General features: G+C 46.9%; 1 protein-coding gene across 1 annotated transcript in view; it reads right to left on the bottom strand.

The window, feature by feature from the left end:
- wds (WD repeat-containing protein wds) overlaps window positions 1-21,920 on the bottom strand; it is a 107,742-nt gene that overhangs the window by 50,979 nt on the left and 34,843 nt on the right. Inside the window, exons 5-8 of the mRNA XM_055063838.2 lie at window positions 19,659-19,748; window positions 19,238-19,327; window positions 13,845-13,928; window positions 13,731-13,786 (exon numbers count right to left, since the gene is read on the bottom strand). Coding sequence (XP_054919813.1) covers window positions 13,731-13,786; window positions 13,845-13,928; window positions 19,238-19,327; window positions 19,659-19,748 — 320 coding nt within the window. The remainder of the gene's footprint in view (window positions 1-13,730; window positions 13,787-13,844; window positions 13,929-19,237; window positions 19,328-19,658; window positions 19,749-21,920) is intronic.

The following is a 21,920-nucleotide window of genomic DNA, read 5'->3' as shown; positions in this document are numbered from 1 at the left end:
GCGGATGCGGTCATGGGGCGAGTGGCGCGCCATTTGTCGGGGCAGCGCCGTACATTGCGAGGAGGGGGTCTTCTGTGTTTGCCGCAAGATGGCTCTGCGTGTGCGCAGAGCGCAGAAGAAATTTAGTGGAAACGTACTTCGCTACTCGTGAAACTGCGACTTCTGTAACTTCCATGGTCATAATTACTGATATACACCGCAGTATAACTTTCTACGGCACGTTTCTAAGGCAACACCGCATTCACTAGAGGCGATTTTGTCCCGTTTAGAAGGAACGAACTCGTGGCTGAGTGGTAGCGTCTCCGTCTCACACTCCGGAGACCCTGGTTCGATTCCCACCAGCCCATCTTGCAAGATGTTTTTTATTTATGAAGTGCCTTCTGGGATTTGTCGCTCGCGGCCAATGCCGCTGACGCCGACACCGACGACACCAAACGACACGAGCTCCTTAACGCTGTCGCGTTAAAACAAAATTATAACAAAAATACAGATATACATCCTGAGCAAAAAGAAAGAAAAAGAAAGAAGGAAAGAAAGGAAGAAAGAAAGAGAAGTCAGACTCGCAAAAGGTGGAGCATTGATGGCGATAGCAGAGAGACAACTGCACAAAGTAAGGTTCATAGTTTTATCAGTGTCACGAGCGCTCAGAAAAACATTTGCAGATCTTACTCAGTGACCACGAACACTCGCTATCCCAACACAAGTTCACACCATGTTTTGCAAACTTGAGATTACGCGACCGCCAACACTAGACACATGCGGGAACCGAGTGTACACCAACCATCACCACTAGACACGGAGAGATTACCTCCAAGATATGGTGTGTGGCCCACATGTGAGGAGGAGACGCCATAGGGAAGAGGGCAGATTGACTTCGAGATTTTGCAAAGGGGAGTGCAGAATTGGTGCGTAAAAACACAGGAAAGACGCCCACTCGCAACTGAGCTTATCACAGAACAGTTCCAACATGAGCCCCGATGCACACGCGCTGATATTCGTGTGCATCACCAAAACAAGAGAGACTGAGGTTGTGAAACCAGACACTTCAACCATCACCACACCAGCACCAGCATGGGGATTATTAATAGCGGCACGTGTCTGGCGTCACAACCTCATGTGTCAAGCGAGAGTCTCGCTTGTATTGGTGATGCACACCAATATCAGCGCATACAAGTTGCAGGTGAGCACCTTCTGTCTGGTCTCTTTTTCTGCACCACTTCTGTGCTCCCCTTTGCAAGATGCTGAACCGACTAGCCCAACAACTAACTATTCTGAACCATAACCTAACATTGTGAGCTATGATTATTGATTTAAAATCTTCCTAGGGCAGGCCCAAAATAAGACGTTTTCAACGGGAGATGAAGTCTGTTCAATGCACTCAAATGGACCACTAAAGTCGAATATTAAGTAAAGCTAAAGTGACAGATTAAGGCTTGTTTGATCTTGCCGTTCAGTGCGGGAGTTAGCCGAAGTTGAAGGGACTTTGAGAAGGGAAGGTTTACTAACATTATGTACAGGACTAGAAACGGGTAAAATAACACTAAAAAGTCATCATCGCGGCCAGCAACAAACTGGAGGCAGCAGCCCGTGGCAAGAAGAACGTCTTTCTCTTTCCGATGGTTCTTGGGCTTACAATCCCTTCAGTCCGTCGAGGTCAGGTCATTGTCAGCCAATCGTCGAGCCTGTATAGATTTAGTCATTTTCATCCAATCGGCAAGCCCGCACAGGTGTCATGTTCGGCCAATGTGGACACTCCATGGGCTCTATTCTCCAACGGCTGCCTCCGTCCGGCGTTGGCTCCTCGCCTGGTAGGCGCTCAAGCAGGAGGGGACTGGTCGTCCTTGAATGGCCTTCCAGTGCTGCAAAACAGCTTTTTTGAGGACTAGGGTCAACTACCTCAAACCATGCCAGCCTCCAGTTGCACTTTCGGGAATCGTCACGCAGGAGGGTGACAAAAGCTCCACGCGCAGCACACGAGGCGGGGATAGCCAACTTGTCTGACAAGTGTGCTAGCACGGTCGACGCACACCTGCGCACCACAACTGGAATGCGATGCCGAGTGGTTGCATTCGGAGAACTTGACCGATGCTAATTAATGGTCCATATCTAACAGCTCCTCCTTGCCCCGGAAGTTTGGATTGGCCGGGGAACTCAATTAGCTGGTCATGAAGAATGCTGACAAAGCCTATAGTGCACTGGCGACGAGCTTCGTGTGACAATTTCCTAGATCCCGTGCCCTGGAGAACGCAAGTCAAACAAACGAAACAACATGGTACTGCCCTTGCAAGTGCAGGCTCTTTACCCTTGACTTGCCAGGCTCTTATGTCAAACTCAACCCTTCGTTTGTTTTCTCCAATTTTGATAATGGAGATTCAACCACCTTTCTAAAAAAAACGCTTTCCAATCTCCTCATATGCCAACAAGGCCACAGTGATATTGCCATTGCAGAAAAATAACAAGAAAGCTAAACAATTAATGAAAACAACCATTATAATCATACACAAGCAAAGTTTTAAAGCTACGAGGATGATGCCCAGACCATAATAAACTACATACCTCGTTATTCAAAAGAAGGAAAGTAATATGTCAGTTTACTTAAGCAACCTATAGGCAGCCTCATTTCATGAACAGCCTGTTCATACTCTATCACAGTGGACTACTTATCACATCCACTGGTACCACTCAACAGCTGCGTCAACTCTGCAGATACATATTCAAAATTGCGCCAATTTTGCGGTCACTACTCACGACGACGTTTCCAAACACTTACATTTCTTACTTTTGTCCATACAGGATACACCTTAAATTAACAACAATTAAACTTGCATAACTTATGCTCTCACAGGAACTCTAAAAGAAACACATCTGCTATTAACTAATTCCACGCACGCTTAATTGGAAGCTTGGAATACTGCTGCCATCAACACCCACGAGCGACCCAGTGACATTGTTTCCTTCCGTCTGCACAGGACACACGCTGAAAGAACTATACCAATGCTTCTCTGTGCAAATTATGCACTTACTGAAAACCCAACGCACTTAACCTTACACGAAAAACTCAGAAAACACTTGCAATAAAGGTCAACTATTACAAACGTTGGTTACTATAGGTTTTTAAAAAAATGACCTTGACGTTTCGTTAGTCACAAAAAAAAGAAAGCCTAGCTACTCATTAACGATCACTTCACAAAACTAAAGTTTTACCTCAAAATACATCTTTCCAACTTCCGAGCTCCTCAAACGAAAACATAAAGCTCATTACTTATTGAAAGAAACTATCGTCAAAAATCGCGAAACTTCTAAAACTCTCAAAAATGAACAGACAATACGTTTGTTTCTACAGAATCTTTCTTTTTGTCTATCGTCCCGACTATCTTATGACAGACTCCTACTTATGAGCCGTACTTGAGGTGGTCACGCCTTGAAAGCTATTCTGGCTATCCACGAGCAACAAAAGGCCTGACATTCCATCAGCTCTTTCCAGATGTCACAGTTCCCTGCCAATTTGTGTCCTGGCAACATGCTTTCATAATGAGCGTCTGACCATGTCGCGCCTCCCTACCTCGTCTCATCCTGCCACCTTGCACTCCCTCAAAACGTATGCTGCACCCCGAAAAGAATCACGGAACTGGGACCATAATTGCCCCATGCCCTTTGTCCGCATTTGTGCAGAGCATGCTTCTTTGACTCCTTTTAGCCGGTGGCTCGGACGTGATCAAAAATGTTGTCAATGACGACCGCACCGTTCTTTTTTTTGCGCCCTGCTCATGCTGTTTGAAGCTTCTCGCTTTCTTAGGCTGCGTCACGCTCTCTGCCACATTCAAATCTTGACGATGCTTCTTTCTACGGTGGTTTTTCCTTGTACTCACTTTTGAGCCTTCTGCTCATGCCTCGTGCTGGCCGTTACACATCTCGTCAGCCCGAGTCACTGTATCATGCCCACAGTCCATGTTTTTCAATTAAATCATCTCCTTCTTTGCCTCAACTGATGGACAGACTACGTGACTCTGGAACAATGCAGCAGTCTTTACTCGAGCTAAGCATTTCGCATACCTGCGAACTGCCCTCTACTGCATTGTACAGCTCAGGCTGCGACAGCTCGTCCGTCTCGATCGCTGTCTCACCCGCACAGTCTGAATGATTCATACGTGAATTACCGATCCCTGAACAATGCAGTTGTCTGCCTTAGAGCTACGCAGCTCGCAATTCTTACGAACTGCCCTCGCATCGTCCGGCTTGCACTGTACTTTGGCACGCAGCCCTGACTTGTCATATGTGCTCGTGTCTGCCGGGTCAGCGATACTAGCTGAGCTTCATTCAAAACACCTGCGACGTGCACACGCGGTGACTGTGCAAATTCTTTCACAGCTGGCCTAGCTGTCTCTACAGCGCTCTATTGGCACATCACCTCGTCACACTCACTACGGCTTTCAATGACCTTTTTTGCCACTAAGGCATCGCAAGCAGCTAACACTTCCCGTTCATCTATGAACGTGCTGCTAACCTCACAGGTACTACTCCTCTCTTTGGCTTTCGACGAAAATCTGCTAGCGACTTCCTCCCACTTTTGCTGCGTACTACCTACAGATTTTTTAGGCTGCCGTTGTCTCTGTGTGATCAAATGTTCTATCTCTTTGTTCAATGCTGCCATTACTTTTTCGTGCTCTTGCCATTCTCGCTCACGTTCAGTCTCGCACTATTGACGTTCGAACTCACATTTCTGCGTTTCCTGTACCACCTCCCAAGCAATCTCAATGCTCTCATTGTCATTGCCACTATCTTTAATTGCCTTTTCTATAGCTGGCCCTGTCATTTTTCATCCACATCAGCTCCCAAATCGTCGCACAATATCAACAAGTCTGACCTTGTCAACCTTCTAAGACCCATCGCAGCTGCCCCAACCACAGTGAAACACAACTTAGGTGAGCGAACGCCGCCGCCAGCCCTCGGACTATACTGTTGTGCTTCCTTCTCGCTCGACAGATGGCGCTTCCAACTTGTGCCCGTAGCGGCGCCGTTCGTGGCTCTAGCACAGCGTCTCCGTATGCAGCTCCGGGGAAACTTGCGGTCATCAGCTGATTTTTTAGGCGTTTGTTATACTGTGAATCATCGTTAACTCTGAAAAAGTTGTCCGCAGATCAGGCCGAGCGTAAAGCCCCTTTATCGACGCTCGCGCAAGACGACAGATAACGCTACGAAGAAGCTTTGGTGGAGCGGGAACCAAGCAAGCCAATATTACATAGTTTGCAATTTTTCTCAGTTATAACATAGACAGCGTTTACTTCTCACTAAAGAATGAGATGAAGGGCGCATCAAGTTACCAGTCGCGTTTGAGAATCCAGCGGCTACGGCCCTCCGATGGGGAAATAAATGAATATCTGTGTGTGAAAGCGGCTGAACGCATGCCTTAGTTCTGTTACGCGAGAACTGCATGCGATTTCCAAGAGGATGATAGTGGGTGTTTTCCGTAGCTCAGAAAAATTTACAACCCAGGTAGAAACTTATGTGTTTATTTCACACATGAAGCAAAAATTAGTCACTGCAAAACTATTACACACGGAACACCTAAATTCGACTGTTGTGCATACAATCAAAATAACAAACAGTACACTCAGCTCCAGGGTGTCTACCAAGTTGACATTTCCAAATTCCCTGAGTTTTCCAGGTTTTCCCTGAGCACCTTTGCAAAATTCCCTGAATGAGCCAGAACTTTGTTTTACGTCAAGAGAGGCTGACACCACGTTGTCCAATGCTGTCACTCTCTAGTAAGCATGCTGAAAAAAATGACTTAATCCAGTTTGAATAGTAAGGGGTAATATCTATTTTATTTAAAAAGAAAACAGAAGGAAGGTGTTAGTAAAATGCACAGCGAAAGAAATGGTAAAACCCATTCCAAATTGAGTCGAACATTTTAATGAAAAGGAGATGCATACATAAGTAAATATTTTTTTAACATGAGCTATTTCTATCAACTGATAGCAAGCTCATCTGTATGAGGCCTCAACTTTGTCACAACTAAGGTTCTCTCTCAGCAGCTGGGAAGTCAACCTCAACTGTCCTGACATACTCTCTGCCCGTACACAACATCTCAGTGTTGGGTTTCACTGCTTAAAACAGTTTATTTTGGTTTGGATGAGGGACATCTGCATCTCGGCGTCTACCAACACTTAGATATTTGTAGCTCAAGCTCCTTCAAAAAGGCGGCGGCACGCTTCCGTTCCCGTTAATTTAATTCCTCAGTGCGTCGGCCCTTTTTGTTCTCATCCTCCTTCTACCACGCTTTAACCACATGGATCATTTGAAGCATCCTCTTGGTCAGTTGTACAGTCGACGTCCGATTTTTCTGATTCCCTAGGGGCCGCAAAAACATCCGAAAATCGGGCAGTCCAAAAGTAATGAATGCCTGTCTTTAACTACCCTTAAGGGCTGAAATTGACCCAGGCACGCCCGAAAAAGCTCTTAAGGCCTGCTAGTACACTTACTAGGCATATCGGTGCTCGTACTCTGACAGGAGATGGGGGTGCACGTGTGTATAATTAAGGAATAGATACTGTGGCCCGTGACAATTGCCCCTTCCCACGCTTGTGCTTCACCGCCTAACACTACTGTACTGAGGCGAAGCTAACTTTCGGAGACTGGCTTTACGCAACGCGTTGTGCTCTGCGAGCTTCAAAGCCAATCGCGAGGATTACCAAGGCAGAGTCGGTGCCATTGCTGACAGCGACGAATTCTTTCAATGAAAAACACGGCATCGCATGGCAAGAAGCTTAATAGCGAACATAGAAGCAGCTAGGCCTAACGTTGTCGCGGTGGTGGTTACGGCTGCCAGCGGATCTGCGTGCGAGAGTGCCGGTTCGAGGCGGCGAGATAATCAAAATAGTGGCAGTGGCGGCTTTGATTAATGCCATTTCTGACCTGCAGTCAGGGCAATATACATTGACTATATGGAGTACGTGGTGGTGCCACAAAGCCGCGCAAATTATCGGGCATGTCCGAAAAATCGGACGTCTACAAAATCGGTCATTAACTACTCTGGCAATACATCGTGCAGATGACACGGCGTCAATGACGATTCGTTGCGATTCCTCTGTTACTGGAGCCAGTATTACCACGACTTTCATTCCCATTCAATAAAGTTACAGCTAATTTTCCCTGATAGAAGCACAAATTCCCCGAGTTTTCCCTGAGTTTTTCCAGACTGTTCAAATTCCCCGAGAATTCCCGGTTTTCCCGGTTGGTAGACACCCTGCAGCTCGGCTCCTTGTGGTCACACAAGTTTGGACATTTTACGCAAGTCCTGGCCTTTTTCAACGTGCTTGCGTTTCAACTGACGGCAGTATTGACGCATACGAAGGCTTATATAATAATAGAGTAGCTTGGCGAGAATGTCCTCCCTGTGGATAGTACAAGGGAAAGTGAAAGTGAACTTCTCTAGTACAGCATCAATTGTTTTGTCGTAGGCATCTCCCAGATTTGCGTATTTAGAGAAATGTTCTTCAGCTTCCATGAAAAGCCGATAGAGGTGCATGTTAGGGTGCGTGAGTCTGCCCCTTGTTTTGCAATTAACAAGCTCAGCTTCGGGCACCTTTGACGAGCCTTTCTGACCCTCCAGTGCTTTCTTGCACGTAGTGCAGGAGGTCTGATTGAAAATTTTCCTGGATACAAACCCTGTAACATAATAAATTATACACTCAACAACACTTGCATCGTTATCATCATACTCAAACACTTCATCGCACTCCCAGCTCCCTTCGTCGATTAGGCTGTCGAGCCGCTCTTTCAGCTGGTCCAGCTTGTTCAGTTCCTTCGATGCCGAGCTGTTATATGCGTTCTTTAAGTCAGCCAAGGTCACAACGCCGTACTGTTCTTTCTCGGAAGCTGAACAGTTACCAAACCGCGGTGGCTTCAGGAGGGAGTAAAGCGACAGCATACGGTACAGTTGCAAGAACGTTGGGAAAGTTGGATGTTCGTTTTGGCCACCCGCTTGTCGAATAACACCAAAAAAACATTCCAACGGGTCCTGATTCATTTTTCCGGTCAGGACATACCTGAAATCGCACTTTTTCAACAGGAAGATTGACAGCTCACGAGCAGATTTGAGCGTCACCCTTAATCCTTCCGCAGTTGACCGGCTTAGGAAGAGATCTTGAGGAATTTCTCCTTTTGTAACTTCTTCCTCCCATTCGTCAAGCCAATCAGAGGCTCTCTCAAGAACTTTAAAATCATTGCAGTCTATAGTCAGACCTTCTCTCCTGGAAACCGCCGGTTCAGGGCATCAAATAAGTTGTTCATAAAGATTGTGAACTCAACGGTCGGTTCGACATTGACCAGCCGAGGTGCTCCTCTACGTTCGTAAAACAAAATTCCTTTTGCTACGGAATTGCTGAAAATTTGGGTTGCCAATTTCACTCTCATTTTAAGCATGTTAGAAGGATTAACATGGTTGTACGTCAATTTTGGGCATACTCTCAGCTCAGTTGCGTTTTTGGTGTCTGCTACAAACAGGGCGTCGTAGCAAGACCATTTAATGAACTTTCCGCCTTTCTTCAACACTTTTTTGTCATACAGACGATTGCGTATGCACTTGAAGAGATGAGGTGCATCTGCGAACGCATGCACCTTTCGTGATGTATCCAGTGGGTGCTCAAAGGCATTTACAACATGCCCCAGAGCACCGCTGATTCCAAGCTGTCTCCACATTGCTCTATTAGTAGAGGCGCCATCACAAACAACACCATCAACTAAAAGGCCCGCTTCTTCTAAGTGTACAATGCATTGAAGCAGTAGCTGTGCTAGGAGCGTCCCTTTCGTAGGTCCCTTGGAGGCAAACACAGCCACTGGCTGCAAGTATTTTTCTCCGAACGGTGCGAAGGCGAAAACGAGCCCGTGATCAGCCGGCTCATTGCTTTGGCTGTTATTCTCACCAAAGTCAACAAGCCCGGCATATGTCAGTGTTCGTGAGTTCACCGTGATCTCCTTTCTAACTAGAATCTCGTCAAGAATGAGGATCCCTCTTCGTTGAAATGCTGGTTTCGGGGCAACTTTCATTTTAAGGGCCTTAAAATACGCTTCGTCGAAACCACACTTCAGCCCCACTAGGCTGATGTACTTCCTGATAGTGGAAACGCATGGCAGAGGTAATATGGCATTGCTGCGCAGAAAAGAGTATGCCGCAGGGCTTCAGATGTTTAGCAAAAGGCACAGCAGCAGCCAGTCGTCAGTGTACCTTCTGTTCTGCTTCGTCGTGCATTTAGCTGCAGCAATGCACTCCTTTACAAGAAGCAACTGTGCTGCAGGTAAATCAACACTTTCTAGCTTCTCTGCGAGCCCTTCCTCTTTCACTTTTGCGAATTCTTGCTGGCAGTTTTTCAGCTGATTCATAAGTAATTTGTTTCGTGCTAAAAGTCGTGCTCGAGACCGCAGTACAGTGGCTTTTGCATGGCGCAATGCGTTGATTCTTTCAAGTTGGGCTGACGGTACACCTTTCCTCACAGCAGAAAGCCTGATCCGTTGAAGCGGTACCTTTTGTTTTGCCCTTGCCATTTGGCGATCAGCATGCAATTGCAGTGTTTTGTGGAGGCCACTGCATGGCCGACATATGCCACTTGCAGGTGATAATAACGGGCATTTGTTATGTCTCCACTTTTTTTCGTTGTCCACATAAGCACATTCTGGCAGCACAGACGAAAAGCTTTTTAAACTTGGTCCGCCGCAGCAAACGTTCGCATTGTCAAAAGTTCTTACCATGCTCTCAAGTTCAGATGTTGTTGAGACAGACGGGCTGATTCCTATTGCTGTGCAGTCGACTGGCCTGTCGAAAATGTAGGCTTGGACCGCCATGTCTGAGTTTACGTGCAAAGACTTCTTATTAAATATACAGCAGCTTCCGTCACTGTACACTATGCGAGCATCAATGACCAGAACGCCTTTGATCCCCTCTTCATCGATCCGATGTACTGCCCACGATGACCTTGGTAAGCACATGTTCGCTGCGAAATCGAATAAGTACTCGAATGAAGAGTGGTTTAAAGCTTCAATGCCATCGCTGTTTTCCTCTTCGTGGCTTGTGGCTGCGGTCTTGCACGCTTCCACAACATGTGATGAACCCTCACAACATGTGATGAACCCTCAGATATGCTGGTGTAATTCGGGGGACGCACAGAAGTTGCTGCAGGTTTCTCTATCCGCTTCACTCTTTTTCTAGGACTATTGATCTTCTTGGTAAGGTAACTCGGTGCTCCTTCGAAAATTGAAGGCACAGCGTCCTTTGTTAGGCCGGCTCTTCTATTCCCTGACATCAGAACGTGACCATCTATTTCAGAGGACCACGTTTTTAGAATAAAATGAGGAGCAAAATGTTTCTCACACACACGGTCCGTCCGCTGCAGCACGCGATTTTTGCGCGGGATTGCTCTTCTCCATGCCTCCAACCTGGCGTCGTCATTCGGTGGCTTGAAAAGTGATAACTTTTCCGCACAAGACTTGTAGCGCTGTCTTACAAAACGGCACGAAGCACTTCCCCATGTCATCAGTGGATCAGCAACAAACACGACCCACACAAAGGCGACATCCGGACGGGAAGAGGCGCGTAACAGCCGCTACGCGGGCAATACAAAGGGCGCACGTGCGCACTGAAGCTCCCTAGCGGGCCACAGTTTGGTGCGCCCTCTCTTGAACTGCCGGCTAACTACTGCACTATCCTCTCGGCGCGGAGCGGTACCTCTCCCTTTCCGTTCGCTCACCTATCCTACTCTTACACCGTGGCCCCAACTGATGGTTAGAACTGTTCCCTTGAATAATTTGTGCAAACATAAATATGCCACAAATGCCCAATTCCTAGAACAATAAAAATCACCACACAAAATCTGAAGTCTGGCAAATCAAGAGGAAAAAAAATTGGAGGACGCTTAAGCTTCGCCTTCAAGAGTGGAACGCGACAGCGTTCCCGTCGACCCGCCAAGGGGTGTAAGACGCGCTACGGCGCAGCGACTACGCGCCCCGCATCGGACGCGGTGAGTGTCGAGCAACGCAGCGTTCGGCGCGACAACGAAATGTGCGCCTGAGCAAGCGACGCACGCCTGAGCTTTAGAAACAGCTCGTTTCTAAGGCAACACCATGTTCACTAGAGGTGCTTTTGTACCACTTTGAAGCATCGAACTCGTGGCTCAGTGGTAACGTCTCCGTCTCACACTCCGGAGACCCTGGTTCGATTCCCACCCAGCCCATCTTGCAAGTTGTTTTTGTATAAATCCCGCCTGCTGGGATTTATCGCTCACGGCCAACGCCGCCGACGCTGACACAGACTTTTCTGCGACACGAGCTCCTTAACGCTGTCGCATTAAAAACCATGCGCTCACCCACAAATGCAGCACCATGCTATCTGGTTCATCTGTCCCCTGTTCCCCGTTTATCAGGACTCCGTGGGCCAAAGGATCATTCTTCACTGTTCCCAGTTTCTCTGAACTCCTTTGATCGAAGGTTCATCCCTATCACTGCCACCAGTTATTTGGATCTTGCTGTTGAGTGCGGGAGTTGGCCGAAGTTAAGGGGGCTTTTGAGAACGGAAGGTTTACTTACATTATGTACAGGACTAGAAACAGGTAAAACAACAGTAACAATTCATCATTACGGCCGGCAGCGAATCAGAGGCTGCAGCCCGCGGCAAGAAGAATGTCTCTCTCTTTCAGATGGCTTTCCGTCGGGGTCAGGTCGTTGTCAGCCAATCATCGAGCCCGTACAGGTGTCGTCATTTTCATCCAATCGGCGAGCCCATACAGGTGTCGGCATTTTCATCAAATTGTAGGGCGCGTGCAAGGGGCATCATGTTCAGCCAATGTGGACACTCCATGGGCTCTATTCTCCGCAGCTGCCTCCCTCCGGTATTCGCTCCTCGCCTGGTAGGCACTCAGGAAAAAGGGGACTGGTCGTTCTTGAACGACCTTCCAGTGCTGCAAAATAGCTTTTCTCAGGACTAGGGTAAACTACCTTGAACCGTGCCGGCCTCCAGTTGCACTTTCGGGAATCGTCATGCAGGGGTTGACAAAAGCTCCACATGAGGCACACAAAGGCAGAATAGCCAACTTGTCTGACAAGTCTAATAGCACGGTCGACGCGCATCTGCGCACCACAATTGGAATGCGATGGCGAGTGGTTGTGTTCGGAGATCTTGACCGATGCTAATTAATGGTCTATATCTAACAGAATCGAGAACGTCTAAGGCGGGAGTATTATCGAGAACTGAGATTTAGTAATCAAGAAATTTAGTTAAATGCAGGACACAATTTGAGATTCCCCCGCGACAGTCAGATACTAACCCGATGACGCAGGCACTCTTTGTAATTCTGTCACTAGTACTCAACCGCTCGTAATGGAAAAATAATTGCATTGCATAATGCATTGCATAAATACATTGAAGAAATTCTGCTCGTCGAGTTCTATTCAATCTGTATAAAAAGGAAATCATTGACCTTATCCTTGACAACGACGTGGCCAGTCGATTGGCTTCGTTTTTGCTTGATAACTGCGCCGCCTGCGCTTTCGCGTTTCAGTAGTTTCGTAGGCGCAGTGCTGTGCTGGTTTTCCTGGCTCACGAAACTCAAAGTGCAAGTAGCAGAGAATGCCATGTCCATGTGATGCCACAGGATGTCCGAACTGTCCACACCACTTGACCAAGAACAGCTGCAGCAGCAAATCCAACACTCTGTCTTGGCTAGGTATCTCCATGGCTCCGCATTTCAGTTTTTGTGCAAAAAAAAAAAAACGTAGCAGCCACTGTCAGGTGCAGTTTTACTCACCCACTGCAGTAAAGTGTGGTGATGGTGGGTGCCACGCCACCACTCCCCACTCGGGGGATGGGCGATTTGAATTGCAATAAAGGTACGCGACACGATTCTCTCTTAAACTAAGTCTTGGCCCGAAACAAGCATTGCAAGATTTCTGTAATGGTATTTTAACAGTCCACGTTTACCTAATATTTACCTTCAGTGTCCCTTTAAGGTCTGCTAAGCTCTGCTAAGCTCCACTGAGACAGACATTGTCACTAAAGGGGTCGCTATTGGGGTCACCACAGGGGTCAGGCACCTGTGTGTTGACTAGTCAAGTTTGAATTATCTAGCGAAGGCTAATTCTAGGATCGAAATATTGAAAGTTTGGGCCCATATAAATGCATAGCCACTGACTAGGAACCTTGGTTGGGACCCTCGGTCAGAACAGAATTAACTGAAAAATCTAATTTAACCAGAATAAAATGAATAGAAGTCGACTGTGCACTACTCATTCCACTGCGTGAGCATTACTTCTGTCGCCATGTTGAGCTGGCAATGGAGATGATGCTGGCTGTGGTGGCTCTGAGTAGGCCGTTGCGAACACTGCACACACGGTTTTGTTTTTATATCAGACTGCACTGCACAGGACATTTCTGAACCAATTTTAATGGGAAAAAAAAGGTGCACATTAGAATCTGGTCGATACCGTAACTATTCATCGTGAACGACCATTTTCATTGCAAAATAAGCTTTTTCAGTCGGGAATGATGGAACGTATTCGTCGTCCCCCCAAGCTTCACCAAGACAGAAGCTGCCACTGAAGGGGTTGCAAATAGGGGTCACCATTGGAGTGGGGAATCATCTGGCAAAGGCCAATTTTGGGAACGAAATAATGAAAAATTTGGCCCCACAGAAACGTATAAGTGCCACAGTCAAACTAACCAGAGTGTGGTGCAGCCAACTTACCAGAGCCCATCATAGCTGCTAGAGACAATCAGAGAGCCGTCCCGGTTGAAGTGCACCTGCAACACAGCGCTGGTTAGCAGAGACCTTGGTTAGTAGAGAACTGGCAGCACTCACTGCAGAAACAGGATCTGAGTGGGCTGGCAGAGTCTTGAGGCACTTGCCAGTCTTGACATCCCAGATGCGCACACTCTCGTCAAACTGCAAGAGAAGAACTGCATTAAGTCATTCAGGACACAGTGGTGTACACACAGCCATGCATCCTGCATTTGGCTACCTGCATTCACGTTCTCTCCAATCCATGGAAAGCCAGCAACTGTAAGAATGTTTTGCTGAAGCATGCAGCTACACACAGTTGGTACAGATTCAGCACAGGATGTTATATAGTGCGACACTTGTACTAAATGCTTCTGGGCACTCTGAGAAAACAACATGATAATGTCAACGGCGCATGTGCCATCTCAATAGTGAGCCCACACTTTGGCAAGCCATTGCCCACAGCTTGCCCACCACATGTAAGTGTGGCATATAGCGGCGCAACTTGGCTAGCTCCTCGTTTTACATGAGCAGGCAAATGGCACCTCTCATTGCTGCATGGAAGATAGCACAGAAAATGGAAACCCTACGCCATGCTGCGACACTAACGCACACAACTAGTCTTTATTTGGAAGGCTGCAGAGGCCGATCGAGGGTGGTTTGTATAAAATGTCAGATGCTTGGCAAAGGAATGCACAAGGAAAAAGAAAGCCACAAAATCAAGGTGCACAAACACGGGTCCCTTCCTACAATCAAGGGACAGTGTAGACAAAGGCTGGCTAATCCATTTGATGTGAGCAGCTCCAACCTCTTCTTCGTTACAGTAAGCAGTTTTGCCTAACTTTGTACAGGACAAACCTGTAAAAACCTACGGCAGTTTATTATACCTATTTCACTTCACTGAGCCTTGTTTAGAAACACTATTTTTCTTTCCCTGCAAACGGCATCTTTTTAAATTGGCCAAAGTCAGATGTGCCTTCATTTTCTTGATTTAAGGAAACAACACATTGCGTGTGGGCCCACCAGGAGGCAACAGTGTTTGCCCCCAAAGACTGTCACGTCACTGGTTGCACTGCAACACTTGTGTGCATCATTCGCATGTGGTGCCTAGAGTAAAAAATCAGTCAAATATATCAATCCTAGATCAATGCCTGTACTCTGGACATTTTGTTTCTACTGCTCATATTCACACAGGTATTTTCAGCCTTCCTCATTGGCTCAGACGTCACTGCATTTGAGCCAATGAGGAAGGCCGTGCATGAAAGAAACACCACCAAGTGTTTCCATTGTTGCCCCCTTTCATAACCTTTTCTTTCCAACATACTCTAGGCCTCAGCTCTGGCTTTTCTTGCTCACTCTCGTTTCTTACAAACACTGTTCACTGTGACAGTACAGTGCATTGATATATAATCGTTGCATGTGACTCAATCGTACAACTACCAAAATCTGGTCTTTATAGTAACTGATATATATGGGATAGTCTTCCTCGCGTTATAATTTCGAATTTAATTCTTTTCGCCTTGTTGATCAGTTTCGACAGTTCCTCGAATTCTATCCTATCTCTTGAATTGCACACTTTCATTCTTTGTGGTTCCTTTATCAGGTACTTTGTTACTTGGGAAAGCTTGCCTTCCAGTTGCCTTGGTGCCTTGCCTCCCACTTCAATTGCTGCCTCTGATGCCAGCCTAGTTACTGTGTCATTCATTACCTGTATGTCATCTTCATCTCTCTGTTCTAAGGCTGCAGATTTGTTTGCAAGTACCAGCCTGAATTTGTCTGCTTTTACCCTTACTGCCTCTAAGTTGACCTGTTTCTTCTTGAACAATTTTACTCTTTCTCTCTTCAAATTGAGACAAGTCCTGGCAGTCACTAACCTATGATCACTGCACTTTACCCTACCCATCACTTCTACATCCTGCACTATTAAATCAATTTAATTTCTTGTTTCAACATTAGGGCTTTTTCAGGTCCACTTTCTGTTGCTACGCTTCCTGAAAAAGGTGTTCACTATTCTCAGCTTATTCCTTTCTGCAAATTCTACCAGCATCTGTCCTCCAGCATTCCTAGAATCGACGCCGTAGTTGCCAACTGCTTGTTTACCTGCCTGCTTTCCCCCCACTTTTGCATTAAAGTTGCCCATTACTACAGTATACTGAGTTCGCACTTCTGTCATTGCTAATTCAACATCTTCATAAAACTGATCTACTTCCTCATCATCGTGACTGGATGTTGGAGCGTAGGCTTGCACTACCTTTAATCTATACCTCTTATTAAGTTTGATTACGACTACAGCTAACCTCGAATTTGTCAATGTTGCCCGCTATATCCTTATGGATTAGGAATCCTACCCCATATTGCTTCTTATCTGGCAGACCTCTATAGCAGAGGGCATGGCCGCTGTTCAGCAATGTATAAGCCTCACTAGTTCTAATCTCATTAAGGCCGATGATATCCCAAACAATGTCTGATAGCTCCTCAAAGAGTCCTGCTAAGCTAGCCTCGCTCGACAGAGTTCGGCAATTAAAGGTTGACAGGGTCAGGTTCCATACGCTACCGGGCAAACAACCCCGCATTAATCTAAGTAAACCAAATCATAACACATATGCGCTCAACCACACTGACAGCCATAGACGCATCTCATTTGTTTACAAGTGCTTTTTGACAAATCCACCAGGAACCTTCGGGGAATGTGGGAAGTAGTTTTTACTGCTGAAACTTTAAAACCTTGAAATAATGAAATTCGTGATGTAACCAAGTTTTCCACTGCAAGTACCACTTCATTATATTGAGGTTTGACTGTATAAACTTTCAGGCCGACCTGCTTGGAACTCTGATTTCAAGAAGACATTTCAGCTGATGACACCTCAGTTCTGGCCCCTGTGCTGAAGGGCCTGGGGCTGCATGGAAATGCACTTGCACCCTGTTCGCAACCGACCGAAAAGCTTCACACGCAAAACAGTATCAATCATGAGAGCAAAAATCGAATGTACGTGCAGTTATTATATAGATGGCCGCCATAACTCAATCAGTGCACTCCATTAACATGAACAGTCTACAGTAAAATTCTAGCAAGCGCCCCCACCCCACCTTATGGGGAAAGATAATCCAAGAAAGTTTGCAAGGGGCCCTTGCTCAGTCTTGGACCGAAATTCAAGGGCTGTCCGCCGTGGATCTAGCGGCCAGCGAGCTAGGCCTATACCATCTCCCAGCCATCACAGGCTCACTTGGCTTGCTCGTTCGCTTCCGTCAGCATCAATAAAATCATATGTATTGCAATTTAAGCACAACATAATTGTGTACACATTGTGCTGGTCAACATAGGTGCTTTATCACGAGCTCTATACAGTCGTGTCGCAAGTGCCACTGGTCTCAGATTCAACGGCTCAGTGAGCTAGGCCTGCCGGCTGCTAGTCATCGGTGGCTGTCAATGGAGCAAACACGGCGGACGTGGCGTTGCAGAAACACGTCTACGCCGCTCACATAGTTGTGTTTATATTGACATCTTTTGTGTAAAACGAGAGAGCTGTGCAAAAACATTTTTCACTTTACTTGCGAAGTCATTCCGAGTGTCCATGCAGGGGCGCCGGGTTCTGCATGGAGCTATGCTCCGCCTGCTCATTCTTACCATGCGTCCCAAATCGTCGAATGCAGCAAATCGGATTCCAATGCATCATACGAAGCATTGCACCCAAAATCGCACCATGTGGCTTGGGCTATGCGACACCTTGCAGATTTAACCAAAACGGTGATTGACGAAGGCAATCGCTATGCAGATACCTGGCTATGGTAGAGTGTACTAGATAGGGAGAGTAGGTCCAGCGCAGGCTCCCCGCTGAGGCTTTTTTTACTGAAATGTAGGTCTCGTGAGTGGACTGAATGAGTGGCCTCGTGCACCAGCCGTATGCCTGTATTGTCGGATACCCTACCAAAGCTGCATGGAGCTTTGACAGGTGTTTCACTAGTTCTGATACTCGGTAGCAGAAGCAGTGATTTTACTCCCATCCGACATGTAGTCCGTAAAATGAAAAAAGAGTGACAGAAAGGATGCAAACGACGCAACAATGACGGTGCGTCGAGCAGATGACAGCTACTCAGCCCGTGAGCTCGCCTTGGCCAACTGGCACAGCCGAAACAGCCAGAGTTTCAGGATAAGGTGACGGAAGCGCCACCACAATATCAGCATTTTTTTGCATCACCATGGGCACTTGCCAAGGTATCCGCTGGACCCACTCCCCATTCTAGTACACTAATTATGGTAACTATCGGGCCTCGGCAGAAGTGCGGCTAAACAATAAAGTTCTTTCTCACTAAATTGCATCATTTTATGTAATTTAATATGCAATTTTGTAAGAAGTTGACAAAAGACCTGTAGCCAAGCGATCCGGTGAAAATGCATGAACCGGTGATAGGGAGGGGGCACTTGCTCGGTAATTGGGGCCAATTTCAAATCACTGGAAAGTGGAGGGGTGGCTGGCGCTCGCACAAAATTTTACGGTAGTTGGACCACCTCGATTTTGATGCTGTTCACAAGCCCAGACATTCTGGGACTGAGCAAACGCTAGCTAGCTGTCTTCGAAAGGCGATACCGCTACATAAATGCAAGAGATATCAGATGGCATACCACGAGAGAAAAGTCAACCAAAAAGGCACTCGAAATTGTGGGAACAATCATCTACAACCTGAAAGACAAGATGCAGATAGCACGCATGAGTGTACCACATGCTGTTCACAGAAAAAAAGCTTCACGGAATACAAAAAATATTTTTTCAAACGTTTGCTGCCTCTCATATCGCAGTGTCTCATAAGACAGAACAGACTTTAGATGACAACGCCAAAAGTAATGAAAGCTGAAGGTGACCGAACAAGGTGCATTGCAATCCCCAGAAAGATGGCGGCAAACCCTCATTGCCTCTTTTTGTTGCCTGCTAGCAAGAGAGCTGCCAAACCAACATCTTCTTGGCAGGAGCCTGCGAGCAGCCGGAATGGTCCGGCCCAAGAAAAATTCATGCGTGGCCCAATCGGCAAAGAGTGCGTGCCCTGGGAGGCAGCCAGAAGTGGAATGCTGAAGAGGCCAATTTGTCTTTCTGCAGGCCACCATTACTGCAAGCGATGGTAATAGGGCTGTCGCAGATATGTAATCACAGCCACCCAGGAACATCTGCTGCTGAGGAAGGCGCACCTCATAGTAATTGCAAATTCGTGCAATATTTAGGGTTAGAAATTCATTCTTAGATGTGTTACTAAAACAGAAAAATAATGTTTGGTTCATTATTTTGAAATATTTTGGATTAGAACAATAGGCTTCTGGCTAGGTATTTTCACATTTCCATTAATGTGAAAAATTGGTTAATATGAGCTTTGCAAAAACAAGATTTCACTGTAGTTACAGCATAAGCAAAAAGGCAGCACATTTCTTTTGCTGATACCAACAAGACACGGCCACAGCCAGACTGAATTAATGAAACAATGCTAACCGAGCCCGAGACGATGAGGTTAGACTGTGGGTTGAAGTTGCAACAGAAGACGTAGTTGCTGTGGCCCTTGAGGGTCTTGAGACATTTCCCCTGCATCATCAAGAGAGTACAGTGAGATTCACTGCATCTGCAATGTTGACATGTTCAAACATGCACACTGCAAGTCTTACATACAAGTGTCCCCCCCGACTGAGCACTGCTTCAGATCACAAAATACTTGGCTCTGAACCTGGCACACAAAATCATGCCACCAATTGCAGGTCAACAATCCAAACTGGCCACATGACATAGATTGTTGCTCCATAGAAACAAGGGATGATGGTTGTGACCCCAGTTGTGTGCATGAACAGAGTAAGTTATTCTGATATGCCACTGCATTCAAACTGGGGACTTGCCAAACTGCTATTTCATGTGCACTTACGCTGCTCACTTCCCAGATCTTGAGTGTCTTGTCATCCGAGGCACTGACCAAGAGTCGGCTGTCTGTGGACCAGGCAACATCCGAGATGCCCTGCACATGCATCTTAATGCTCACAGGCCTAATGCAAACCACGGCAGCACACACGCCACAAGGAATTGCCACCCACCAACACATGTACCAAATTGTTTTCTGCCACGATGTAACATTTCAGTCATGTTGCCCTTTTAGAGCGGAGCTCTTAGGTGCCCTTTCCTGAGTTGAGCATCAGCGTCCCTCGGCGTAACTGAGCGAACGAGCACAGTGGAGGATGAGAGAGCGAACGCACAGCGTACCAGGGCATGAAAGACGGCGATAGCAAAGGGAGCGCGAGCAGAAAGCAGAGGAGGAGGGTGCAGCAAAAGCATGAAGAAAAGCATAGTGCTGAGCATGGCGGGCTCTGCGGCAATGACCACTACAAGATGGTGCCAGTAACACACCGCCCTCTGTTCACCAATGACGCCATCGATAAAGCATGCAGCGAGCGCCTGCACCAATGCCATATATGGAAACAAAGCGCTGCATGAGCGGAGGTCTGTCTCAAGCAGCTGCCGTGAATCGCGCCCACGCATCACCCATGCGCTGCCTCTCACAATCTCCCAATTAGCAAGGCAGTCGCACCACACTTTGCTATGTTTGCAATATGCCGCGCCAACAGATTGTCCACACCTGCCATGCTACTTGCAGCCTTCTCTTCCTAGTATAAACCGTGTACCTATATAATCATAATACAAAATATTTACACACGAAATGAAAACACGTATAGACCTGCACTCAAATTTTGCATTAGGGGGTATCATAGTCATCGGTGGACTTTTCTTAACGGCCACATTTTGAGACAAAGAAAGTGTCTAGTCAGACTTGGCTGGTTTCTTAGCCTGTACACACGCTAACACAGAATGAAAAGCAGCCTATACAACTATAATTGTAAGATCCTTCTTTCCAGCTGCAATTCTGCCACAGCTTGTGGGGATGCGCGACTCTCGCGCGTCCCCTGATGTTTTTCCCGCATAGCGCATCCCCTGATATGCTGTTTTCCTGCACGGCTCGCGTGGCCTGGCGGTCGGAGTGGTACAAGCGCGGTGCGAGAGATGGCGCGACTGTCGTGCTGCTGCGGGGTTACTTGGGCGCCGAAAGGGAAGGCGCTTGGTCTCTTTGGTTCGAGGTCGTCAGCGGGACGGACGTGCCGTGCCGCGCCGACCCATGCTTCTGCGAGACCGTCTCGCGTGGCCGCCTTGGACACCATTCGCGTGACCGTACACGCGAACGACCAGGCGTTGGGATCCAGCATGGGGCGAACATATTCGCTCGCAATGCGGTCGCGGTAAGTCGGACTTCTAGATTTGTCGCGCGCCCATCGGCATGTTTTGGGGATAGCAACTCGGCTAGCTGGCATTGATCTATGAAAGATGCAATAAATGCCCTTGTGATTGTGTGCACTACTGTGTTGTCGTTCCTTTGTCCCAAGAGTACGGAGGAGAACCCCGTATCTCCCACAAGCTGCAAAAAACTAGCAGCAGGTATTGACTCAAGAAATTTAACCCACAAAATCAGTAGATGGACCCCCGAACTTTATTTTTTTATATTATATCTTTAGGTTGACTGCTTCGCTTTGAAGCTCTGTAATTTTCATATGATAACATGTTCTTTAATAAATGTTATCCAACGTTCATTCCCACAAACCAGGCCACAGAACATAAACTGAAAGCATGTACCACACTTGTTACTCAATGCACTGATCATGATGTCCAAAGCATGAGGTCCAAGTACACAATACAATATGCCAGTACTGGTGTTGTGTTTCTGCCAGCTCACACCCAACACTATGAACAGCCATCGATTCCTACCAAAATCTATGCCAGTGACCACTTACAAATATTAACCCTCTCAGGGTCAATGACGTAGATATACGACGCCCCAAACAAGCCCAAAATGGTCGATGCCGTATATTTACGGCGCCGTCTGTACGTTTAAAAAGTGCGCCTATTTCCTAACTCTTTCTTTTCTGGCATGTGCTGCCACTATGTGGGAATACAGGGAATTTTTTTCTTGCATCTCCCTCTCTCGGTTTTTGTTGCATGGTTTGTTTTAGAGCTAGTTCATAACCAAATTCATAAGCTTTGTTAAGAGCATTTCAGAAGAATAGAACCAGGCATTGTTTAAGTGCCTGTTTAGCTGGGTACATTTTCAGCATTGGCTGAAGAAGGGGCCCAGTGTCGTGAATTA

The sequence above is a fragment of the Dermacentor andersoni genome, chromosome 1 (assembly GCF_023375885.2).
Source record: "Dermacentor andersoni chromosome 1, qqDerAnde1_hic_scaffold, whole genome shotgun sequence".
Lineage (NCBI taxonomy): Eukaryota > Metazoa > Arthropoda > Arachnida > Ixodida > Ixodidae > Dermacentor > Dermacentor andersoni.
Note: the sequence above shows the minus strand (reverse complement) of the source record. Positions and strands in the feature narration are given on the sequence as shown.